Genomic DNA, 17,437 nt, shown 5'->3' with positions numbered 1-17,437 from the left:
AATTTTAAATATAACATACATAATCATGCCATATAAAATAAACCTGCTTCCTGTTCCAAAGGATTCCATGTACATTCTTGGAACCATTTACTTACGTGGCCATGAAGATCTGTATTCAGCAACATCAGTGCACAAGTAAGGCAGTGGACCCCATCTGTAAAAGGATAGAAAGGCTTATTCTAGTGCTCACCAAAACTGTCCAAATTCCACAATCTGACAAGCTAGCCTTGGTTGGACATGTCAACTTCATGTTGAGAAGATGAGCAAAAGAAAGACTTGCATTTATATAGCACCTTTCACGACCACCGGACATCTCAAAACACTTTACAGCCAAGAAGTACTTTTGAAGTGTCATCACTGTTGAAATGTAGAAACGCGGCAGCCAATTTGTGCACAAGCATGCTCTCACAAACAGCAATGTGATAATGACCAGATAATCTGTTTTTATTATATTGAGGGGTAAATATTGGCTAGGACACCAGGGATAACTTCTCTGCTCTTCTTTGAAATAGTGCCATGGTATCTTTAACGTCCACTTGAGAGAGAAGACAGGGTCTCGGTTTAACGTCATCTGAAAGACGGCACCTCCGTTAACGCAGCAGTCCCTCAACACTGCACTGGAGTGTCAACCTGCATTTTTGTGCTCATGTCCCTGGAGTGGGACTTGAACGCACAAACTTAGAACATAAAAACCTAAGAAATAGGAGCAGGAGTAGGCCATTTGGTCCTCGAGCCTGCTCCGTCATTCAATAAGATCATGGCTGGTCTGATCATGGACTCAGCCCCACTTCCCTGCCCGCACCCCATAACCCTTTACTCCCTTATCACCCAAAAATCTGTCTTATCTCCCCCTTAAAAATATTCAATGACCCAGCCTCCACAGCTCTCTGGGGCAAAGAATTCCATAGATATACAACCCTCAGAAGAAATTTCTCCTCATCTCAGTTTTAAATGGGCGGCCCCTTATTCTAAGACTATGTCCCCTAGTTTTAGTTTCCCCTATGAGTGGAAATATCCTCTCTGCATTCACCTTGTCGAGCCCCCTCATTATCTTATAAGTTTCAATAAGATCACCTCTCATTCTTCTGAATTCCAATGTGTATAGGCCCAACCTATCTTCATAAGTCAACCCACTCATCTCCAGAATCAACCTAGTGAACCTTCTCTCAACAGCCTTACATGCAAGTATATCTTTCCTTAAATAGGGAGACCAAAACTTATGCAGTACTCCAGGTGTGGCTTCATCAATACCCTGTACAGTTGTAGCAGGACTTCTCTGCTTTTATACTCGATTCCCCTTGCAATAAAGGCCAACATTCCATTTGCCTTCCTCTGCTGTATCTGCATACTAACTTTGTTTGTCATGCACAAGGACCCCCCCCGCCCCACCCCACTCCAAGTCTCTCTGTACTGCAGCACTTGGAAATTTTTCTCCATTTAAATTATAATTTGCTTTTCTATTATTTCTGTCAAAGTGTATAACCTCATATTTTCCCACATTATACTCCATCTGCCAAATTTTTGCCCACTCGCTTAGCCTGTCTATATCACTTTGTAGATTTTTTATGTCCTCCTGACAATTTGCTTTCCCACCCATCTTTGTATTATCAACAAATTTGATTACATTACACTCGGTCTCTTCATCCAAGTCATTAATATAGATTGTAAATAGTTGAGGACCCAGCATCGATCCCTGCGGCAACCCACTAGTCACTGTTTGCCAACCGGAACCTTCTGACTCAGAGGCGAGAGTGCTACCCACTGAGCCACAGTGGACACTGTAATTTATGGCTATTGATGGGCCGATCACCACTCAACGTTCTCAGTTGAAAATGCCTGAAGCACATGATACTGCAGAGGTCCTGTAATGTGTAACAACAATAGGTTTATGCCTGCAATTCCTCCACGAGTTCGTTAAAGTATCTCCCCCCTGCCCCACTCGGGGAGGTGTCAAGTAAGACCAGACGAGAATGAGAATGGAATACCTTAGGCTGAGATCATCCAGCTCCCAGTGTCTGGTTAGAAGCCACTGACATCATCAGCAAGCCTTCCCCTTGGAACCACCCGAGGGAAAACAAACTTCAACAGCACGGATCATGTGCACAAATGGACCACAAATTCCAATCAAGCCACTTTATAGAATCATAGAATGGTTACAGCACAGAAAGAGGCCATACAGCCCATCGAGCCCGTGCCAGCTCTCTAAAAGAGCACCACAGCTAGTCCCACTCACCCGCCTTTTTCCTGTAGCCCTGCAATTTTTTTTCCTTCATGAACCTATTAAATTCCATTTTGAAAGCCACAATTGAATCTGCCTTCACCACCCTTTCAGGCAGTGCATTACAGATCATAACCACTCACTGCATAAAAAGTTTTTCCTCATGTCGCCTTTGGTTCTTCTGCCAATCACCTTAAATCTGCGTCCTCTGGTTCTCAACCCTTCCGCCAATGGGAACTGTTTCTCTCTACCTACTCTGTCTAGACTCTTTATGATTTTGAACACCTCTATCAAATCGCCTCTCAACCTTCTCTGCTCCAAGGAGAACAACCTCAGCTTCTCCAATCTATCCATGTAACTGAAGTCCCTCATCACTGGAACCATTCTTGTAAATCTTTTCTGCACCCTAAGGCCTTCACATCCTTGCTGAAATGCGGTGCCCAGAATTGGACATAATACTCCAGTTACGCGAGCTTGACTTCAATCCATTTGCTGTGAGATGCGTTTCCCAACTAGGCTCTCATTCTCAACTGATAAATAATGATAAAACATGTTTCTGAATTTTTCAACACCAGAAGATTAGCAACTGAACTGTGAAAGCTACAGAGCAAAGGGGCTAATTAATGCAGAGTCATCTAACTCATCCTGTAATACCCATAGAACTCATTTTGCATAGAAACTAAATGCTGTGCAGCAATCTGAAATAATTGGAAGGCAAGAGGAATTTAAATAAAGTGATGGGACTAGTAAACTGTTCACTTCCTTGTTTCAATTAAATGACTTCCTGAATAAAGCAGCTGGGTTGGGTTGTTGGGCAACAACTTGTCGTGAAACGGTCCAGTTACCAAACCTCAACCATTGACATTGTGGGAAGCCGCAGAATGGAAGAACACAGCAGGGCACAGGGGGAGGGGCGGAAACATGGAAGGTGCAATAATCACAAATCTACTCTCATGTATCCATCTCGTTTGCCTTCTTCCATCCTGTTAGTGGCATGATACAACGATAATAGAGGCAATCTCTATCAACTGGTCCACAACAGATCAAGATGCGAGATGAAACCCCCCCCAGTGATGGAGAGCTTTGCAAACAATGTCACCTGCTCCTCCCAAGCATGCAATACTTATCATATGTCATGTCTCAAATCACTTGGCCCAGAAATTGCGGTTGGAGGCTTCCCACGGGCGGATACCTCTGACCGCAAAAAAATTATGAAAATACTTGGTGGTCCTGGAGGAACGAATGCTTTGACTCCAAGGTCTAGATGCGCAGCCCAGTACCAATGCCCATGCCTCCTAGGAGCATAAGCGCATCCTGGGATCACGTGGGCCTGGATCACCAATGAAAATGTAATATTCCCACGGAGCTGCCATTACTATGAATGGGAATACCCCCCAAAACAAAGAAAACACTTTAAATAAATTTTAAAAACACCTCACTTATTTAAAATTAATAGAAATTGAATTAAATGTTTTAGAAAAAAAAATATTTACCTTAATGGTCAGGGTTTTATAATATAAAAATGAGTCATAAAATGTATATTTTCTATCTTTTAAAACTCTTACGCTGGTAAAAGCATGCCTTACGCCTGCTTTTACCAGGTGTAAGAGTTTTAAGGACATTCGCTGTGCAGGAGTTGGGCTATCCGCGCGCGGAGGCCCTTTACTTTTGCATTCATACGATCTGTTGGAAGAAATTTTGACAGATCGCAAGTGCCAGGTTTAGGCGCATGCACAGTGCACGCCTAACCCGGAACTTGAGGGGCCTCTTCGGGCGCATGCGCACCTCGTACGCACCCAGAGAGGTCACAATTTACGGCCCAAAATACTGTATCCTAAAATATTATCTTCTGGTCAGGTGTTCAATTAATTGTTAAGCTAATGGTAATAAGGACCAGCACAACAGCAGCAGTTCGATGTGTGAAAGTGACATAAGAACATAACATAAGAATTAGGAGCAGGAGTAAGCCATTCAGCCCCTCGAGCCTGCTCCGCCATTCAATGAGATCATGGCTGATCTTCTACCTCAACTCCACTTTCCTGCACTATTCCCACATCCCTTGATATCCAAAAATCTATCGATCTCTGATCTCTGTCTTGAATATGCTCAATGACTGAGTATCCACAGCCCTCTGGGGTAGAGAATTCCAAAGATTCACCACCCTCCGAGTGAAGATGTTTCTCCTCATCTCAGTCCTAAATGGCCGACCCCTTATTCTGAGAGTGACCCCTGGTTCTCGACTCCTCAATCAGAGGAAACATCCTCCCTGCATCTACCCTGTAAGAATTTTGTATGTTTCAATGAGATCACCTCTCATTCTTCTAAACTCTAGAGAATATAGGCCTATTCTGCTCAATCTCTCCTCATAGGATAATCCCCCCCATCCCAGGAATCATTTTGGTGAGCCTTCGTTGCATTCCCTTAATGGCAAGTATATCCTTCCTTCGGTAAGGAGGCCAAAACTGTACACAATACTCCAGGTGCGGTCTCACCAAGGCCCTATATAATTGCAGTATGTCTTTACTCTTATACTCAAATCCTCTTGTAGTAAAGGCTAACATACCATTTGCTTTCTTAGTTGCTTGCTGCACCTGCATGTTAACATTCAGTGATCCGTGTACAATGACACCCAGGTCCTTCTGAACACCAACATTTCCAAATCTCTCACCATTTAAAAAATACGCTGCTTTTCTATTTTTCCTACCAAAGTGGATAACTTCACATTTGCCATGTTCTTGCCCACTCATTTAGCCTGTTTATATCCCCTTGAAGTCTCTTTGCATCCTCCTCACAACTTGCATTCCCACCTAGCTTTGTATCATCAGCAAACGTGGATATATTACATTTGGTCCCCTCATCTAAATCATTGATATAGATTGTGAATAGCTGGGGCCCAAGCACCGATCCTTGCGGCACCCACTAATTACAGCCTGCCAACGCGAAAATTACTCGTTTGTTCCTACTGTTTGTTTTCTGTCATTACCCAATCCTCAATCCATGCTAGTATATTACCCCCAATCCAATGAGTCCTAATTTTGTTCATGACCTCTTGTGTGGTACCTTATCAAATGCCTTCTGAAAATCCAAATACACCACATCCTCTGGTTCCCCCTTATCTATTCTGCTAGTTACAACCTCAGAAAACTAACAGATTGTCAAACATGATTTCCCGTTCATAAATCCACATTGACTCTGCCCAATCCTATTATTATTATTTTCTAAGTGCCCTGTTACCACGTGCTTAATAATAGATTCTAACATTTTCTCTACTACTGATGTCAGGCTAACTGGTCTATAGTTTCCCATTTTCTCTTTTCCTCCTTTCTTAAATATCAGGGTTACATTAACTACCTTCCAATCTGCGAGAACTGTTCTAGAATCTATGGAATTTTGGAAGATGACAACCAATCATCCACTATCTCTCTAGCCACCTCTTTCAAAACCCTAAGATGTAGGCCATCAGGTCCAGGGATTTTATTGGCTTTTAGTCACATTCATTTCTCCAGTACTATTTTTTTATGAATACTGATTTCTTTCGGTTCCTCATTCTAGCTAGACCCACTACTTCCGGGAGGTTTTTCGTGTCTTCTTCCATGAAGACAGACACAAAGTATGTGTTTAATTTCTCTGCCACTTCCTTATTCCCCATTATAATTTCTCCTGTCTCAGTCTGTTGGGGACCCACATTTACTTTTGCTAATCTTTTCCTTTTTACATACCTATAGAAGCTTTTACAGTCTGTTTTTATGTCTCTCGCTAGTTTACTCTCATTCTATTTTCCATTTCTTTATCAATTTCTCAGTCCTCCTTTGCTGAATTATAAAATCCTCTCAATCATCAGGCTTACTGCTCTTTTTGGCAATATTATAAGCCTCTTCCTTTGATCGAAAACTATCTTTAACTTCTCTTGTTAGCCACGGTTGGATCACTTTTCCTGTGGGGTTGTTGTGCGTGCCTTAAAAGAATGTATGTTTGTTGTAAATTATGTATTAATTCTTTAAATGCTAGTCATTGCTTGTCTACCGTCATACCTTTTAATGTAGTTTCCCAATCTACCTTAGCCAACTCTCCCCCCTCATACCTATGTAGTTTCCTTTGTTTAGATTTAAGACCCTAGTTTTGGATTTAACTAAATATAAAATTTTATCATATCATATTATGGTCGATCTTCCTTAAAGGCCCCTTTACTACAAGTTTATTAATTAACCCTTTCTCATTGTACAATACTAGATCTAAAATAGCCTGTTCTCTCTTTGGTTCTTCAACATACTGATCTCGAAAACCATCTTGTATACAATCCATGAATTTGTCCTCTACACTATTACTGCAAATTTGATTTCCCCAGTCTATATGTAGATTAAAGTCCAGATGATTACTGTATTACATGCACCTCTAATTTCTACAGCTGCTAAGGATTATCTCAGATATCCGTAGTCATACCATTACCATACTAATAGTGAATGCCTTCAGTTTAGGTCTGGGAAATGAAAATAAGCTTCCTTCTTTCTTGTTCTCAATACTTTCTAAATGCCTCCTCAGCTTCCAGAATTAAAACAGAGATGTGCGTCTGTTAACAATACAGTACAGATATCTCTCAAATTGAAGTGTTTTTTTTTTAAATGGAGGGGCATTAAAATAAAGAATATTTGGATTGGAAGAGAAACTTTTTAAGCCACCCTTCTCCATCTAGGAGGACACCTGGGCAACAGTAACCAGAATATTATTAGAGTCAACTTGATCAGCCAAACCAAGGCTGCTGAGAACACAATGCTAGTAACTTGGTTTAATATACAAAATGGCAGGTGATTTGGGCAATGCTGACCGTGGGGAAAACAAAACATGGAATACTTTCAAACCATTCTTTTACAGAAAGAAGCCATGTTATGTCCCTAGGGTTAAATCAAGGGGGATTTCAAAAACAAAATGGCTAACTGGTCATGACCCAAGATAAATCAAAGTAATGCGGAAATATTTTAACTAGTTGTAATGATGCTCACAGATGTGTGGAGCTGTTGCATTATGAGTGGCTTAGCCAGTCACATGATATTCACAAGACTCAATAAAAACCCCAGTCAGTTGGGTCTAAGTCACCCAAAATGAGGTATGCAGTTGTGAGCCTAATGGATGAACTGGTAACGTGTAGTATGATTGTTAAACCTTTGTTAATAAACCGACTAGTTCTTAATAGAAAATTGCTGCTATGAATTCTTAAGCCAAGAACCCATGAATCAAATACATTACTCTGGTGTAAAGTGAATAACTTTCACGTGAGTAGAGGTATCTATCAGACTTAGTTGAGGGCAGAGATTGACTAAAGGGGCAATGGTGAAGCGGATGGGGAATACGTATGGTAGTGATAGCTATGATAAGAGCCAGAGGACTATTAAAGAATAAGTAGGGTCATTGCGGGATTCTGCAGCGTAGATTTGGGTTTAGTCCCAAGTTATGGCTGAGGTTTTAAATGGCTGCATTGCGTAAGCCTTCACTACTGAAGTTGATGCTAAAGCTATCAATAGATTTTCTGCTAAATTTAACACGTATAAACTGATTTATACATAGTCCTTGGTGGAATTGGACCTCTTAAAAGCAGATCAAGCTGCTGACCCAGATAGTCTCCACCCTAGGGATGCTTAAAAGAATGGGGCTGTGCGATGTCAGCCATTGGCTGATGTATTTAGTTGCATTGTGAGGTCTGGGATTAGTCACATGGACTTGGAAGTACACGTGGGATGGGGTTGCTGGTAGGTTGCACCATTTTGGAACACGAGAAGTTTGATAGACCAGCTGGTCTTTTCGTATCTTCCTAATGCCCCAGGACCAGATCTGATCCCACTTGAGCTGTCCCCACAGAACTATGACTGCACATTGCACTGGTCTGAGGACCTACCTTGAGAAGGAATAGTGCCCAGGTTACAATGATAGTATCTGTCAGAGAAGTGGATTAACACCCGTTCTCGCTCCTGAGTCTCTCCCATTAGTGCAAATGCTTTCAAGAAAAATCTGCAACACAACAAAAAGACATTAAAAGAACAAGCTGTGCCACATGCAAATTCCAGCTCTTTGCTCTTGAAACGGTCCTATTTATATTGCAGGGTTACTTGAACACCTGTCAATATAAAGTAATGTATTATGTGAAGTAGCACAAGAAATTGAGGATTCCTCCATAATAGAACCAGATATTATTGGAGTAACAAAAGCAACACAAAAGGTAACATAGTGATTTATGTTACTGGACTAGTAATCCAGAGACCTGGACTAATGATCTGGAAACATGAGTTCAAATCCCACTGCAACGGGGGAATTTAAATTCAGTTAATTAAATTCATCTGGAATTAAAAAGCTAGCGTCAGTAATGGTGATCATGAAGCTACCGGATTGAGGTAAAAACCCATCTGGTTCACTAATGTCCTTTAGGAAAGGAAATTTGCTGTCCTTACCTGGTCTGGTCTATATGTGACTCCAGATCCACAGCAATGTGGCTGACTCTTAACTGCCCTCTGAAATGATCTAGCAAGCCACTCAGTTGTACCAAACTGCTACAAAGAACAGTGGTTCAAGAAGGTGGCTGGTCACCACCTTCACATGGGCAGTTAGGGATGGCAATAAATGCTGGCGACATCCACATCCCATGGCCGAATGGATGATGCACTCCATTCACTTGTGTCTTGATGGTGAAGGGATTTCCCTGCCAGCCAGCTGTGCAGTGTGACCCAGTAACAGAGAAAGCTTTGGAGGAGCTTTTCTGAAACTTCTGCCCCTGTGCATATCATTACTTACTCATTGAATTAACGCAGTTGTTTTACTATCTTCTTGCAGAGATGCCAATCCATCCCTGTTCACCGAAGAAGTAATGGTTAAGACAACAGGGAGGGGTGAGGGGAAGGACGCAAGGGGAGAAAGGACAACAAAATGACCATAAAAATTTCAGATCACACGAAGGCTCTGATGTATCGAGACGAGACAGCTTGTCGATGTATAAAAGCAGAAGTCGTTGTAGTATTGATGTTCGGCCAGTAGCTGTCACTGTCTCATCCCTTAAATATCACCTCACAGTTACAGAGCTTGCAAAAGGATGCATAGGGCTGCACATTCCCACAGCAAACTGATTCCCTGCTTGAGTTAGAGCCAACAGCGTGAATGCTTTCAGAATCCTCGGTCAAACCACAGGAAGAGATTGTCTCTTCAACTGAAGACTGCTGTTTCCTTTTTTGCAAATAAAGTGGTAGATGATGTGGGATTAGTGAGGGGGTGGGGGTTGCCGGGGGGGAATCATGTCCTATTCAAAGTGCTATAATTCCTGCCATCACTTCTGTTGGCCTGGCCATCTTTGCTTCAATCCTGTGGCTTCAAAATTCCTGGGTGGATAAAGAGGGCCCCAACTCTAATCTCTGCCTGGGGAGCCTCCCCACCCAGATATGTCAATGACTCTGTCCTGAGGATTTGGGACTGAAGTCGCCAACCTGGGGCTGAAGCAGACAGGGATTTTGCTCCACCACCCTTACACCAGCAGAGTGGTTTACAAGTATCAATATTACAGGTGCAGAGCACCCTAGTAGAACACCAGTGTAGTCAAAGGGAGAAAGGAGCTGCTTGCATACTCTGCCATGTACACTGATACAGCAAAGAGTAGGAATCAGAGAAGCAGGGGTAGGATTAACATGTACACTAGTTACCTGTGTATGTTATTCAATCAAAGTTTTATCAAATGGGGAAAGAGCAGGAGAGTGGAATGTGGGGGGGTTCTTCAGGGCAGAGCAGAGGGAGCTGTACACTGCATCTAGCTGCGCTGTACCCGAGTGGAACTGCCTGATGCCGACATTGGGTTTCTGAAAACTCATTTCTCAGCACTGACATCACACATCGTGACAGATAGGGGGTAAAAGTCAATAAGAAAACTTTCCAATCTTGGTCTTATACCTCGTTAATATTTACAGGGCTAGAAATTCAGTTGGATAGCACCCCTAGCGAGAGGCGCGAAAGGGTTTGCAGCTGCAAGCGTCGGCATTAGTGCCGCTCAGCAAATTCAGTATGCCGGTACCGGCGGCGCCGAGGAGTATCGCCTGTGAGCATAGTGCTGCTGTTCAATGTCCCTGATATCAACATAGATGCAACATTTGGTTTGTGCTGAACCCATAGCGCCTCGTAGTGACACTGCCAGAGAATGCTGGTGTGCAGAGCTGTCCCGGGGCGCTAAGGGAAAGATTGACTGCATGAGGCAAGTGTGATTTGATATTTTTTTTTGCAATTTAACTTTATTTGGAGTGAGTAATGTAGATGGAATGTTTTTCGTGTTTTTTGTTCAGATTCCTTTTTTTTTTTGTTGCATAGAAGCCTCTCTTCGGGCACTACAAAGCCAGCTCTTTAGCATGGGATATCCTGTTGCTCACCCAGCCTAGCGCCCTAAGGGAAGTGTGGAACGTTTCTCTTAGCACTCCACTCCACTGTCAAGGCGCAACCACTGAATTTTGTGGCTCCTGTCGCTAACCATTTTCCGGCGCTAAATTTAGCGGCTGCCTGACATGGACTGGTTGGCCCGATGGCCTGTTTCTGTATATCCCATGTAATTTAACTCCATTTTACCCACCTTGGTTCCATATCCCTTAGTATCCTTACCTGATTAAGAACCTTACAACCAATTTTCTAGCCCACAGTCTTTGGCAATCCAAGCATCAATCGATTATTAAGACAAAAATCAGCATTAGCAAGTTAGGGGCGACAAACCCATCATGTGTAATAACCTTCGGCTCACCTGAGGGACTGGTCCAAGGTCAACCCGGTGAAGTCAAAAAATTTGAGGTATTCTTCGGCCACTAACTTGCTGAAGTCATTACTGCGAAGGAGAAAGAGAGATGATTATTTTATTGTATGTAATGGTCAGAATGAGGCTCTGCTATCTTCATATAATACTGGTTTCCTGAAGGAATCAGAGACTTGCAACTAAATACAAAGCAACTTTTCTTAAAACAAGGTGAAAATTACATTCTTTACCAAACTTCTCACCAAAAGCCGCTAAACCATCTATGGGGTACAGTTCCACGGGCACTGGTCATTCTCTGGTGTCTCATTAAAGCTGCCATTCATCTGTGAGCCGAGACAATGAATGTTGGCCGGCTATTCAACCCTATCCCATCCTCGTCCAATGTCCACACGTGTGTTGTTTACAGGGTTGGGCAGCAGTAGGAAGCCCAGACAACATTCCCTCCCCTAGGGCAGGAGCACTGGGACAACTAACATATGTCTACTTGTACCCCAGTTGAGGTGAGATAACTTAGCACAGACCAAGAATCTAACACAGGACTTTCTCCCCAAGGAGTGTTGAGAATGTGGAAGTCACTACCATAGAGAGTGGTTGAAGCGAATAGTATAGATGCATTTAAGGGGAGGCTAGACAAGCATGCGCGAGAGAAGGGAATAGAGGGTTATGTGGATAGATTTAGATGTGGAAAGACGGGAGGAGTCTCGAGTGGAGCATAAACGCCAGCATGGACTGATTGTGCTGAATGGCCTGTTTCTGTGCAGTATATCGTATGTAACTTAACTCCATTTACCCACCTTGGTCCCATATCCCTTAGTACCCTTACCTAACAAAAATCTATCAATCTCAGTTTTGACATTTTCAATTGACCCCCAGCCTCAACTGCATTTTAGGGTAACGAGAGATGGGGGAAGAGAGTTAATGTGAAGAAAGTTTACTTTTTGTTTTGTCATTAATCAGCACAGTGGAGGAGGCCCTGGCCTCAATATGGATGACATCAGGAAATGAGTAGCATGGGAAGGGTGATGCAGTCAACCACTAGCGTGAACATACATCCTGATCTTCCATATATTGATATAGTCCAATATACTGCACTGCTTGAAGTATAGACTCCATACACTCTTTACCCCCATTCTCTCCCCAGTCAACGCAATAGCACCAATGCTCTTGTTTTGCTAAGCTTTGATCATCTATTTCTAACATAATAAATCCAAAAGATATGCCAGCAATTACTGTGCACAGTTTACAACGGCACAACAGTTGTTTCATGCGCGATAATGAATGCAAACCATCCTACAACCCTAATGTATCACATGTGCTTTTAATTGAAAATTATAACAAGTTGATTAAAAAATAAATCAAAATAATTACACTTCTCAGTTCTACGTTTCAATACAACAAAGCTGTATTTTTTATTAGGCTTGCCCTGGTTTCAATTAAACCTGCTTTAGAAGGCGGCATAGATCAAACGGGAGTAGTTGTCATTACAAATAATCAGGTATAAAAAAGGAAAGCACACAGGATTATTGGTTACTGAGGAACCCTTAGCAATTTTAGTAGCTTCAGCTCTGATTCATGAAGGATGACTCGCAAGTGACTGAGTTATAGCAGGCCTCCTTGAAACAGGAAGCACTGTGGCTTGGGAGTGTCGCAGAAATAAATGAATTACGATTGCCCTTTACATGAAAGCAAGTCTGGGACACATGAACACAGGCAGCATATAGAGGATACAGGAGGAAAGCACCGCGCACTTATTTCATGTGAACATGACTACAACTCAGTAATATAATGGTGAGTGAGTTGCACAGGTCTTTATAAGTGGACAACCGCCAGATTCAGCATTTCCCTAGGCCCTATTCTATTCATACAATGCTTAGATCCAATTTAATTCTATTAGTTAAGAATTGAAAATGAATGTACCTTTTAGTCATTGAGTTTTGTTCCCAGTATGATGACCATGATGTTAGAAAGACAACAAGGGACAGGGAAAGACACAGGGAAGACAAGGGGAAGCGTGGAGAAAAGCGAAGAGGGAAGGGGCGCGGCGGCGGAGGAGAGGGGCGCGGCGGAGAGGGGCAAAGAGAAGAGGAGCAAAGAGAAGAGGGGCGCGGCGGAGAGGGGCAAAGAGGAGAGGGGCAAAGAGGAGAGGGGCGCGGCGGAGAGGGGCGCGGCGGAGAGGGGCAAAGAGAAGAGAGAACAGTCAACGATGTCACTGATCGGCTGCAGGGCATTCTGGGGAGAGAGGGTGAACAGCCAGAGGTCGTGGTCCACATCGGTACCAATGACATAGGTAGAAAGAGGGATGAGGTCCTACAGGCAGAGTTTAGAGAGCCAGGAGGGAGATTAAAAAGCAGGACCTCAAAAGGTAGAATCTCCGGATTACTCCCAGTGCCACGAGCTAATGAGTACAGTAATAGGAGGATAGAGCAGATGAATATGTGGCTGGAGAGATGGTGCAGGCGGGAGGGCTTTAGTTTCCTGAGACATTGGGACCACTTCTGGGGGAGGTGGGACCTGTACAAGCCGGATGAATTGCACCTCAACAGAGCCGGCACCAATATCCTTGCCGGGGGGGGGGGGGGGGGCGGGGTTTGCTAGTGCTGTTGGGGAGGGTTTAAACTAGCTTGGCAGGGAGATGGGAAACTGAGAGTTGATTCAGTAGGGACGGGAGAAAAGCGGAAATTAGAAAGCAAAAATAAAGAAGGTGAGTTTGAAGGAGAGAAGAAACTAATAGGAAAAAAGGGTAAAAAAACAAACTTAAAAGGTACTTGGTCTAAATGCATGTAGCATTTGTAACAAAAGAGATGAGTTGACGGCACAAATTGAGACAAATGGGTATGATCTGATAGCCATTACAGAGACCTGGTTGCAAGGTGACCAGGACTGGGAATTAAATATTCAGGTGTACTTGACAATCCGGAAGGACAGACAGAAAGGAAAAGGAGGTGGGGGAGCTCGAATGATATGTGATAGAATCACTGCAATAGTAAGAAACGATATTGGCTCAAATGATAAGTGTGTTGAAACAGTTTGGATAGAAATAACAATAAGGGGAAAAAGTCAGTCTATAGGCCCTTAACAGTAGCAACTCTGTTGGTCGGAGCATAAACCAGGAGATAGTGGAGGCTTGTAAAAGGGGAACAGCAATAATCATGAGTGAGTTTAACCTCCATATTGATTGGACAAATCAAATTGGTCAGGGTAGCCTTGAGGAGGAATTCATAGACTGCCTAAGGGACAGGTTCCTTGAGCAGTATGTAACGGAACCAACCAGGGGGCAAGCTATCTTAGATCTGGTCCTGTATAATGAGACGGGATTAATAAACAATCTCCTAGTAAAGGATCCCCTCGGAATGAGTGATCATAGCATGACTGAATTTCAAATTCAGATGGAGGGTGAGAAAGTTGGATCTCTAACCAGCGTACTAAGCTTAAATAAAGGAGACTATTGAAGGTATGAGGACAGAGTTGGGTAAAGTGGACTGGGAAAACATATTGAAGTGTGGGACGGTTGATGAACAGTGGTGTACATTTAAGGAGATATTTCACAACTCTCAAGAAAAATATATTCAAATGAGGAGGAAAGGGTGTAAGAGAAAAGATAGCCATCTGTGGCTAACTAAAGAAATAAAGAATGGTATCCAATTAAAAACAAGGGCATACAAAGTGGCCAAAACTAGTGGGAGGACTGAAGACTGGAAAGCTTTTAAAAGCCAGCAAAGAACGACTAAAAAAATGATTAAGAGAAGATAGACTATGAAAGTAAACTAGCACGAAAAATAAAAACAGATAGCAAAAGTTTCTATAGGTACATAAAAAGGAAAAGGGTGGCTAAAGTAAATGTTGGTCCCTTAGAGGACGAGATCGGGGAATTAGTAATGGGGAACATGGAGATGGCAGAAACTCTGAACAAATATTTTATATCAGTCTTTACGGTCGAGGACACTAACAATATTCCGACAGTGGATAGTCTAGGGGCTATAGTGGGGGGAGGAACTTAACACAAACACAATCACAATGGAGGTGGTACTCAGTAAGATAATGGGACTAAAGGCAGATAAATTCCCTGGACCTGATGGCTTGCATCCTAGCGTCTTAAGAGAAGTAGCGGCAGGGATTGTGGATGCATTGGTTGTAATTTTCCAAAATTCCCTGGATTCTGGATAGGTCCCAGCAGATTGGAAAACTGCAAATGTAATGCCCCTATTTAAAAAAGGAGGCAGACAAAAAGCAGGAAACTATAGGCCAGTTAGCCTGAATCTGTGGTAGGGAAAATGTTGAGTCCATTATCAAAGAAGGAGTAGCAGACATTTGGAAAAGCAAAATTCCGTCAGACAGAGTCACCATGGATTTATGAAGGGGAAGTTATGTTTGACAAATTTGCTGGAGTTCTTTGAAGATGTAACGAACAGGGTGGATAAAAGGGAACCAGTGGATGTGGTATATTTGGACTTCCAGAAGGCATTTGACAAGGTGCCACATAAAAGGTTACTGCACAAGATAAAAGTTAACGGGGTTGGGGGTAATATATTAGTATGGATCGAGGATTAGCTAAGTAACAAAACAGAGAGTCGGGATAAATGGTTCATTCTCTGGTTGACAACCAGTAACTAGTGGGGTGCCACAGGGATGTGTGCTGGGACCCCAACTATTTACAATCCATATAAACGACTTGGAAGAAGGGACTGAGTGTAACGTAGCCAAGTTTGCTGATGATACAAAGATGGGAGGAAAATCAACGTGTGAGGACACAAAAAATCTGCAAAAGGACATAGACAGGCTAAGCGAGTGAGCAAAAATTTGGCAGATGGAGTATAATATTGGAAAATGTGAGGTCATGCACTTGGGCAGAAAAAAAAAATCAAACAGCAAGTTATTATTTAAATGGCAAAAGCTTGTGAAGTGCTGCAGTACAGCGGGACCTGGGGGTACTTGTGCATGAAACACAAAAGGATAGTATGCAGGTACAAATGAGAATGTATACAGACATTGAAGTTGAGAATGTGGGAAAATGTATAGGGACAGTGGAATTGAACAAAGGATTCATGGAGGAATAGCCTTAAGAATGTCAGACTGCAAATGTTACAACATTGATACAACTAACAGACTAGCTCCAAGGTCTTGCTAAGTCACACCAGTAAACTTGAAACAAGAAAGACTCTGAAAGGCTCCTTTGTGTAAAAACAGCCCATACAGATGTCGGCTCATGAATGGACAAAGGGAAGGAGGGATCAAAGGGGATAGGCTGAACTGAATGTCACTCTAATTGTATCTTGTGCTGAAATGTATAACCGTTGCGCCTTTACAATGTAACGGCACTTGTCCGTAGGGAGCGGGTGCACTCTATAGGGAGAGCATTCCTTCTGTCGGATAAGTCCCGGCCGGTGAAACAAAAGAATAAAGTCTGCTTGGTTATAAGCGGCAACGGTGTTCCACTCAGTGAATTCGCTGAACCAGATTGAGGGAAAAGAATCCACATTTACATTTGGTGTCAGAAGTGGGATCTCAACAGACGACTGCTGAAAACTTGCGAATTAAGAGCCAGACTAGCCTTGGATGAGACGGGAGGAAAGTGGTCACTGGAGTGAGTATAATTTAAATACCACTCCAGTTTCCTTCGGTTTCAAAAGTCTGAGGAAAGTTTGGCCACTCGCTGGTTCTCAGGTAGCGTCTGAACGAGATCCAGGACAATCTGGCGAATACCTTCTAAACTTAGAATAGGGAAGGATAGGGAAATCGCGTGACGACGCGAACCGGGCGGCGACTCGGAAGGATAGGTTAGAATAGGCAAATCTGGAACCTAGAACAAATTAAGTAAGGCTTACCGCGCGGAGACGTGGAGGGATCGCGTGGCGATGCAAACAGGAAAACCGCGGGGTGACGCGGAGAGATAGACAATTGCGCGAACCGCGGGATGACGCAGAGGTTAGGGAATTACGTAAAATTAAGCCGCGGGGCGACGCGGGACTGTGTAAATTTAAAATTGTACTTATTTCAGGTACGGCGTCGATCTTGTATATCACTTGGTCCGCCTAGGCTCTGGATAAGATAACTTAAACCACCGCGGGGCGACGCGGGGACAATCGGGATTAATTAGGACCCTGATCCTATGCGGGGCGACGCGAGGATGGGTAATTCCCTGAAAGGTCATGGATCCAAAATTATAGCCGGCCAAAACAATTAATAGGAAAGAGAGACTTTTGTGAACGTCTGTTTTAAATGAGAAGTGCTTGCGTGATTTTGACTGTGGATATGAAAGCTTTGTGAACGTCTGTTTTAAATGACAAGTGCTTGTGTGATTTTGACTGTGGATAAGAAAGCCTGTTTGGGAAACCAGGGAGTTGTGGTTTGTTTTAGCTCCACCCACTTTTTCAAACAGAGTGAAAGTTTTTTTAACCCTTCGTAGTGTTGTCCTGTATGTGGGAAGTTTAAGAGTGTGAACCTTATTGAATTACATATATTCG

At 42.9% G+C, this 17,437-nt stretch overlaps 1 protein-coding gene across 2 annotated transcripts in view; it reads right to left on the bottom strand.

Annotated features, from left to right (window-relative positions):
• Nucleotides 1-17,437, bottom strand: part of LOC139249545 (PH and SEC7 domain-containing protein 3-like) — a 201,433-nt gene that overhangs the window by 137,558 nt on the left and 46,438 nt on the right. For both annotated transcript variants that reach the window (XM_070872485.1, XM_070872493.1), the window contains exons 3-5: nt 10,968-11,048; nt 8,106-8,218; nt 96-154 (exon numbers count right to left, since the gene is read on the bottom strand). In XM_070872485.1, the coding sequence (XP_070728586.1) occupies nt 96-154; nt 8,106-8,218; nt 10,968-11,048 (253 nt within the window). The remainder of the gene's footprint in view (nt 1-95; nt 155-8,105; nt 8,219-10,967; nt 11,049-17,437) is intronic.

The sequence above is a fragment of the Pristiophorus japonicus genome, chromosome 2 (assembly GCF_044704955.1).
Source record: "Pristiophorus japonicus isolate sPriJap1 chromosome 2, sPriJap1.hap1, whole genome shotgun sequence".
Classification (NCBI taxonomy): Eukaryota; Metazoa; Chordata; class Chondrichthyes; family Pristiophoridae; genus Pristiophorus; species Pristiophorus japonicus.
The sequence above is the reverse complement of the archived record's forward strand: the minus strand, read 5'-3'. Positions and strand labels throughout refer to the sequence as shown.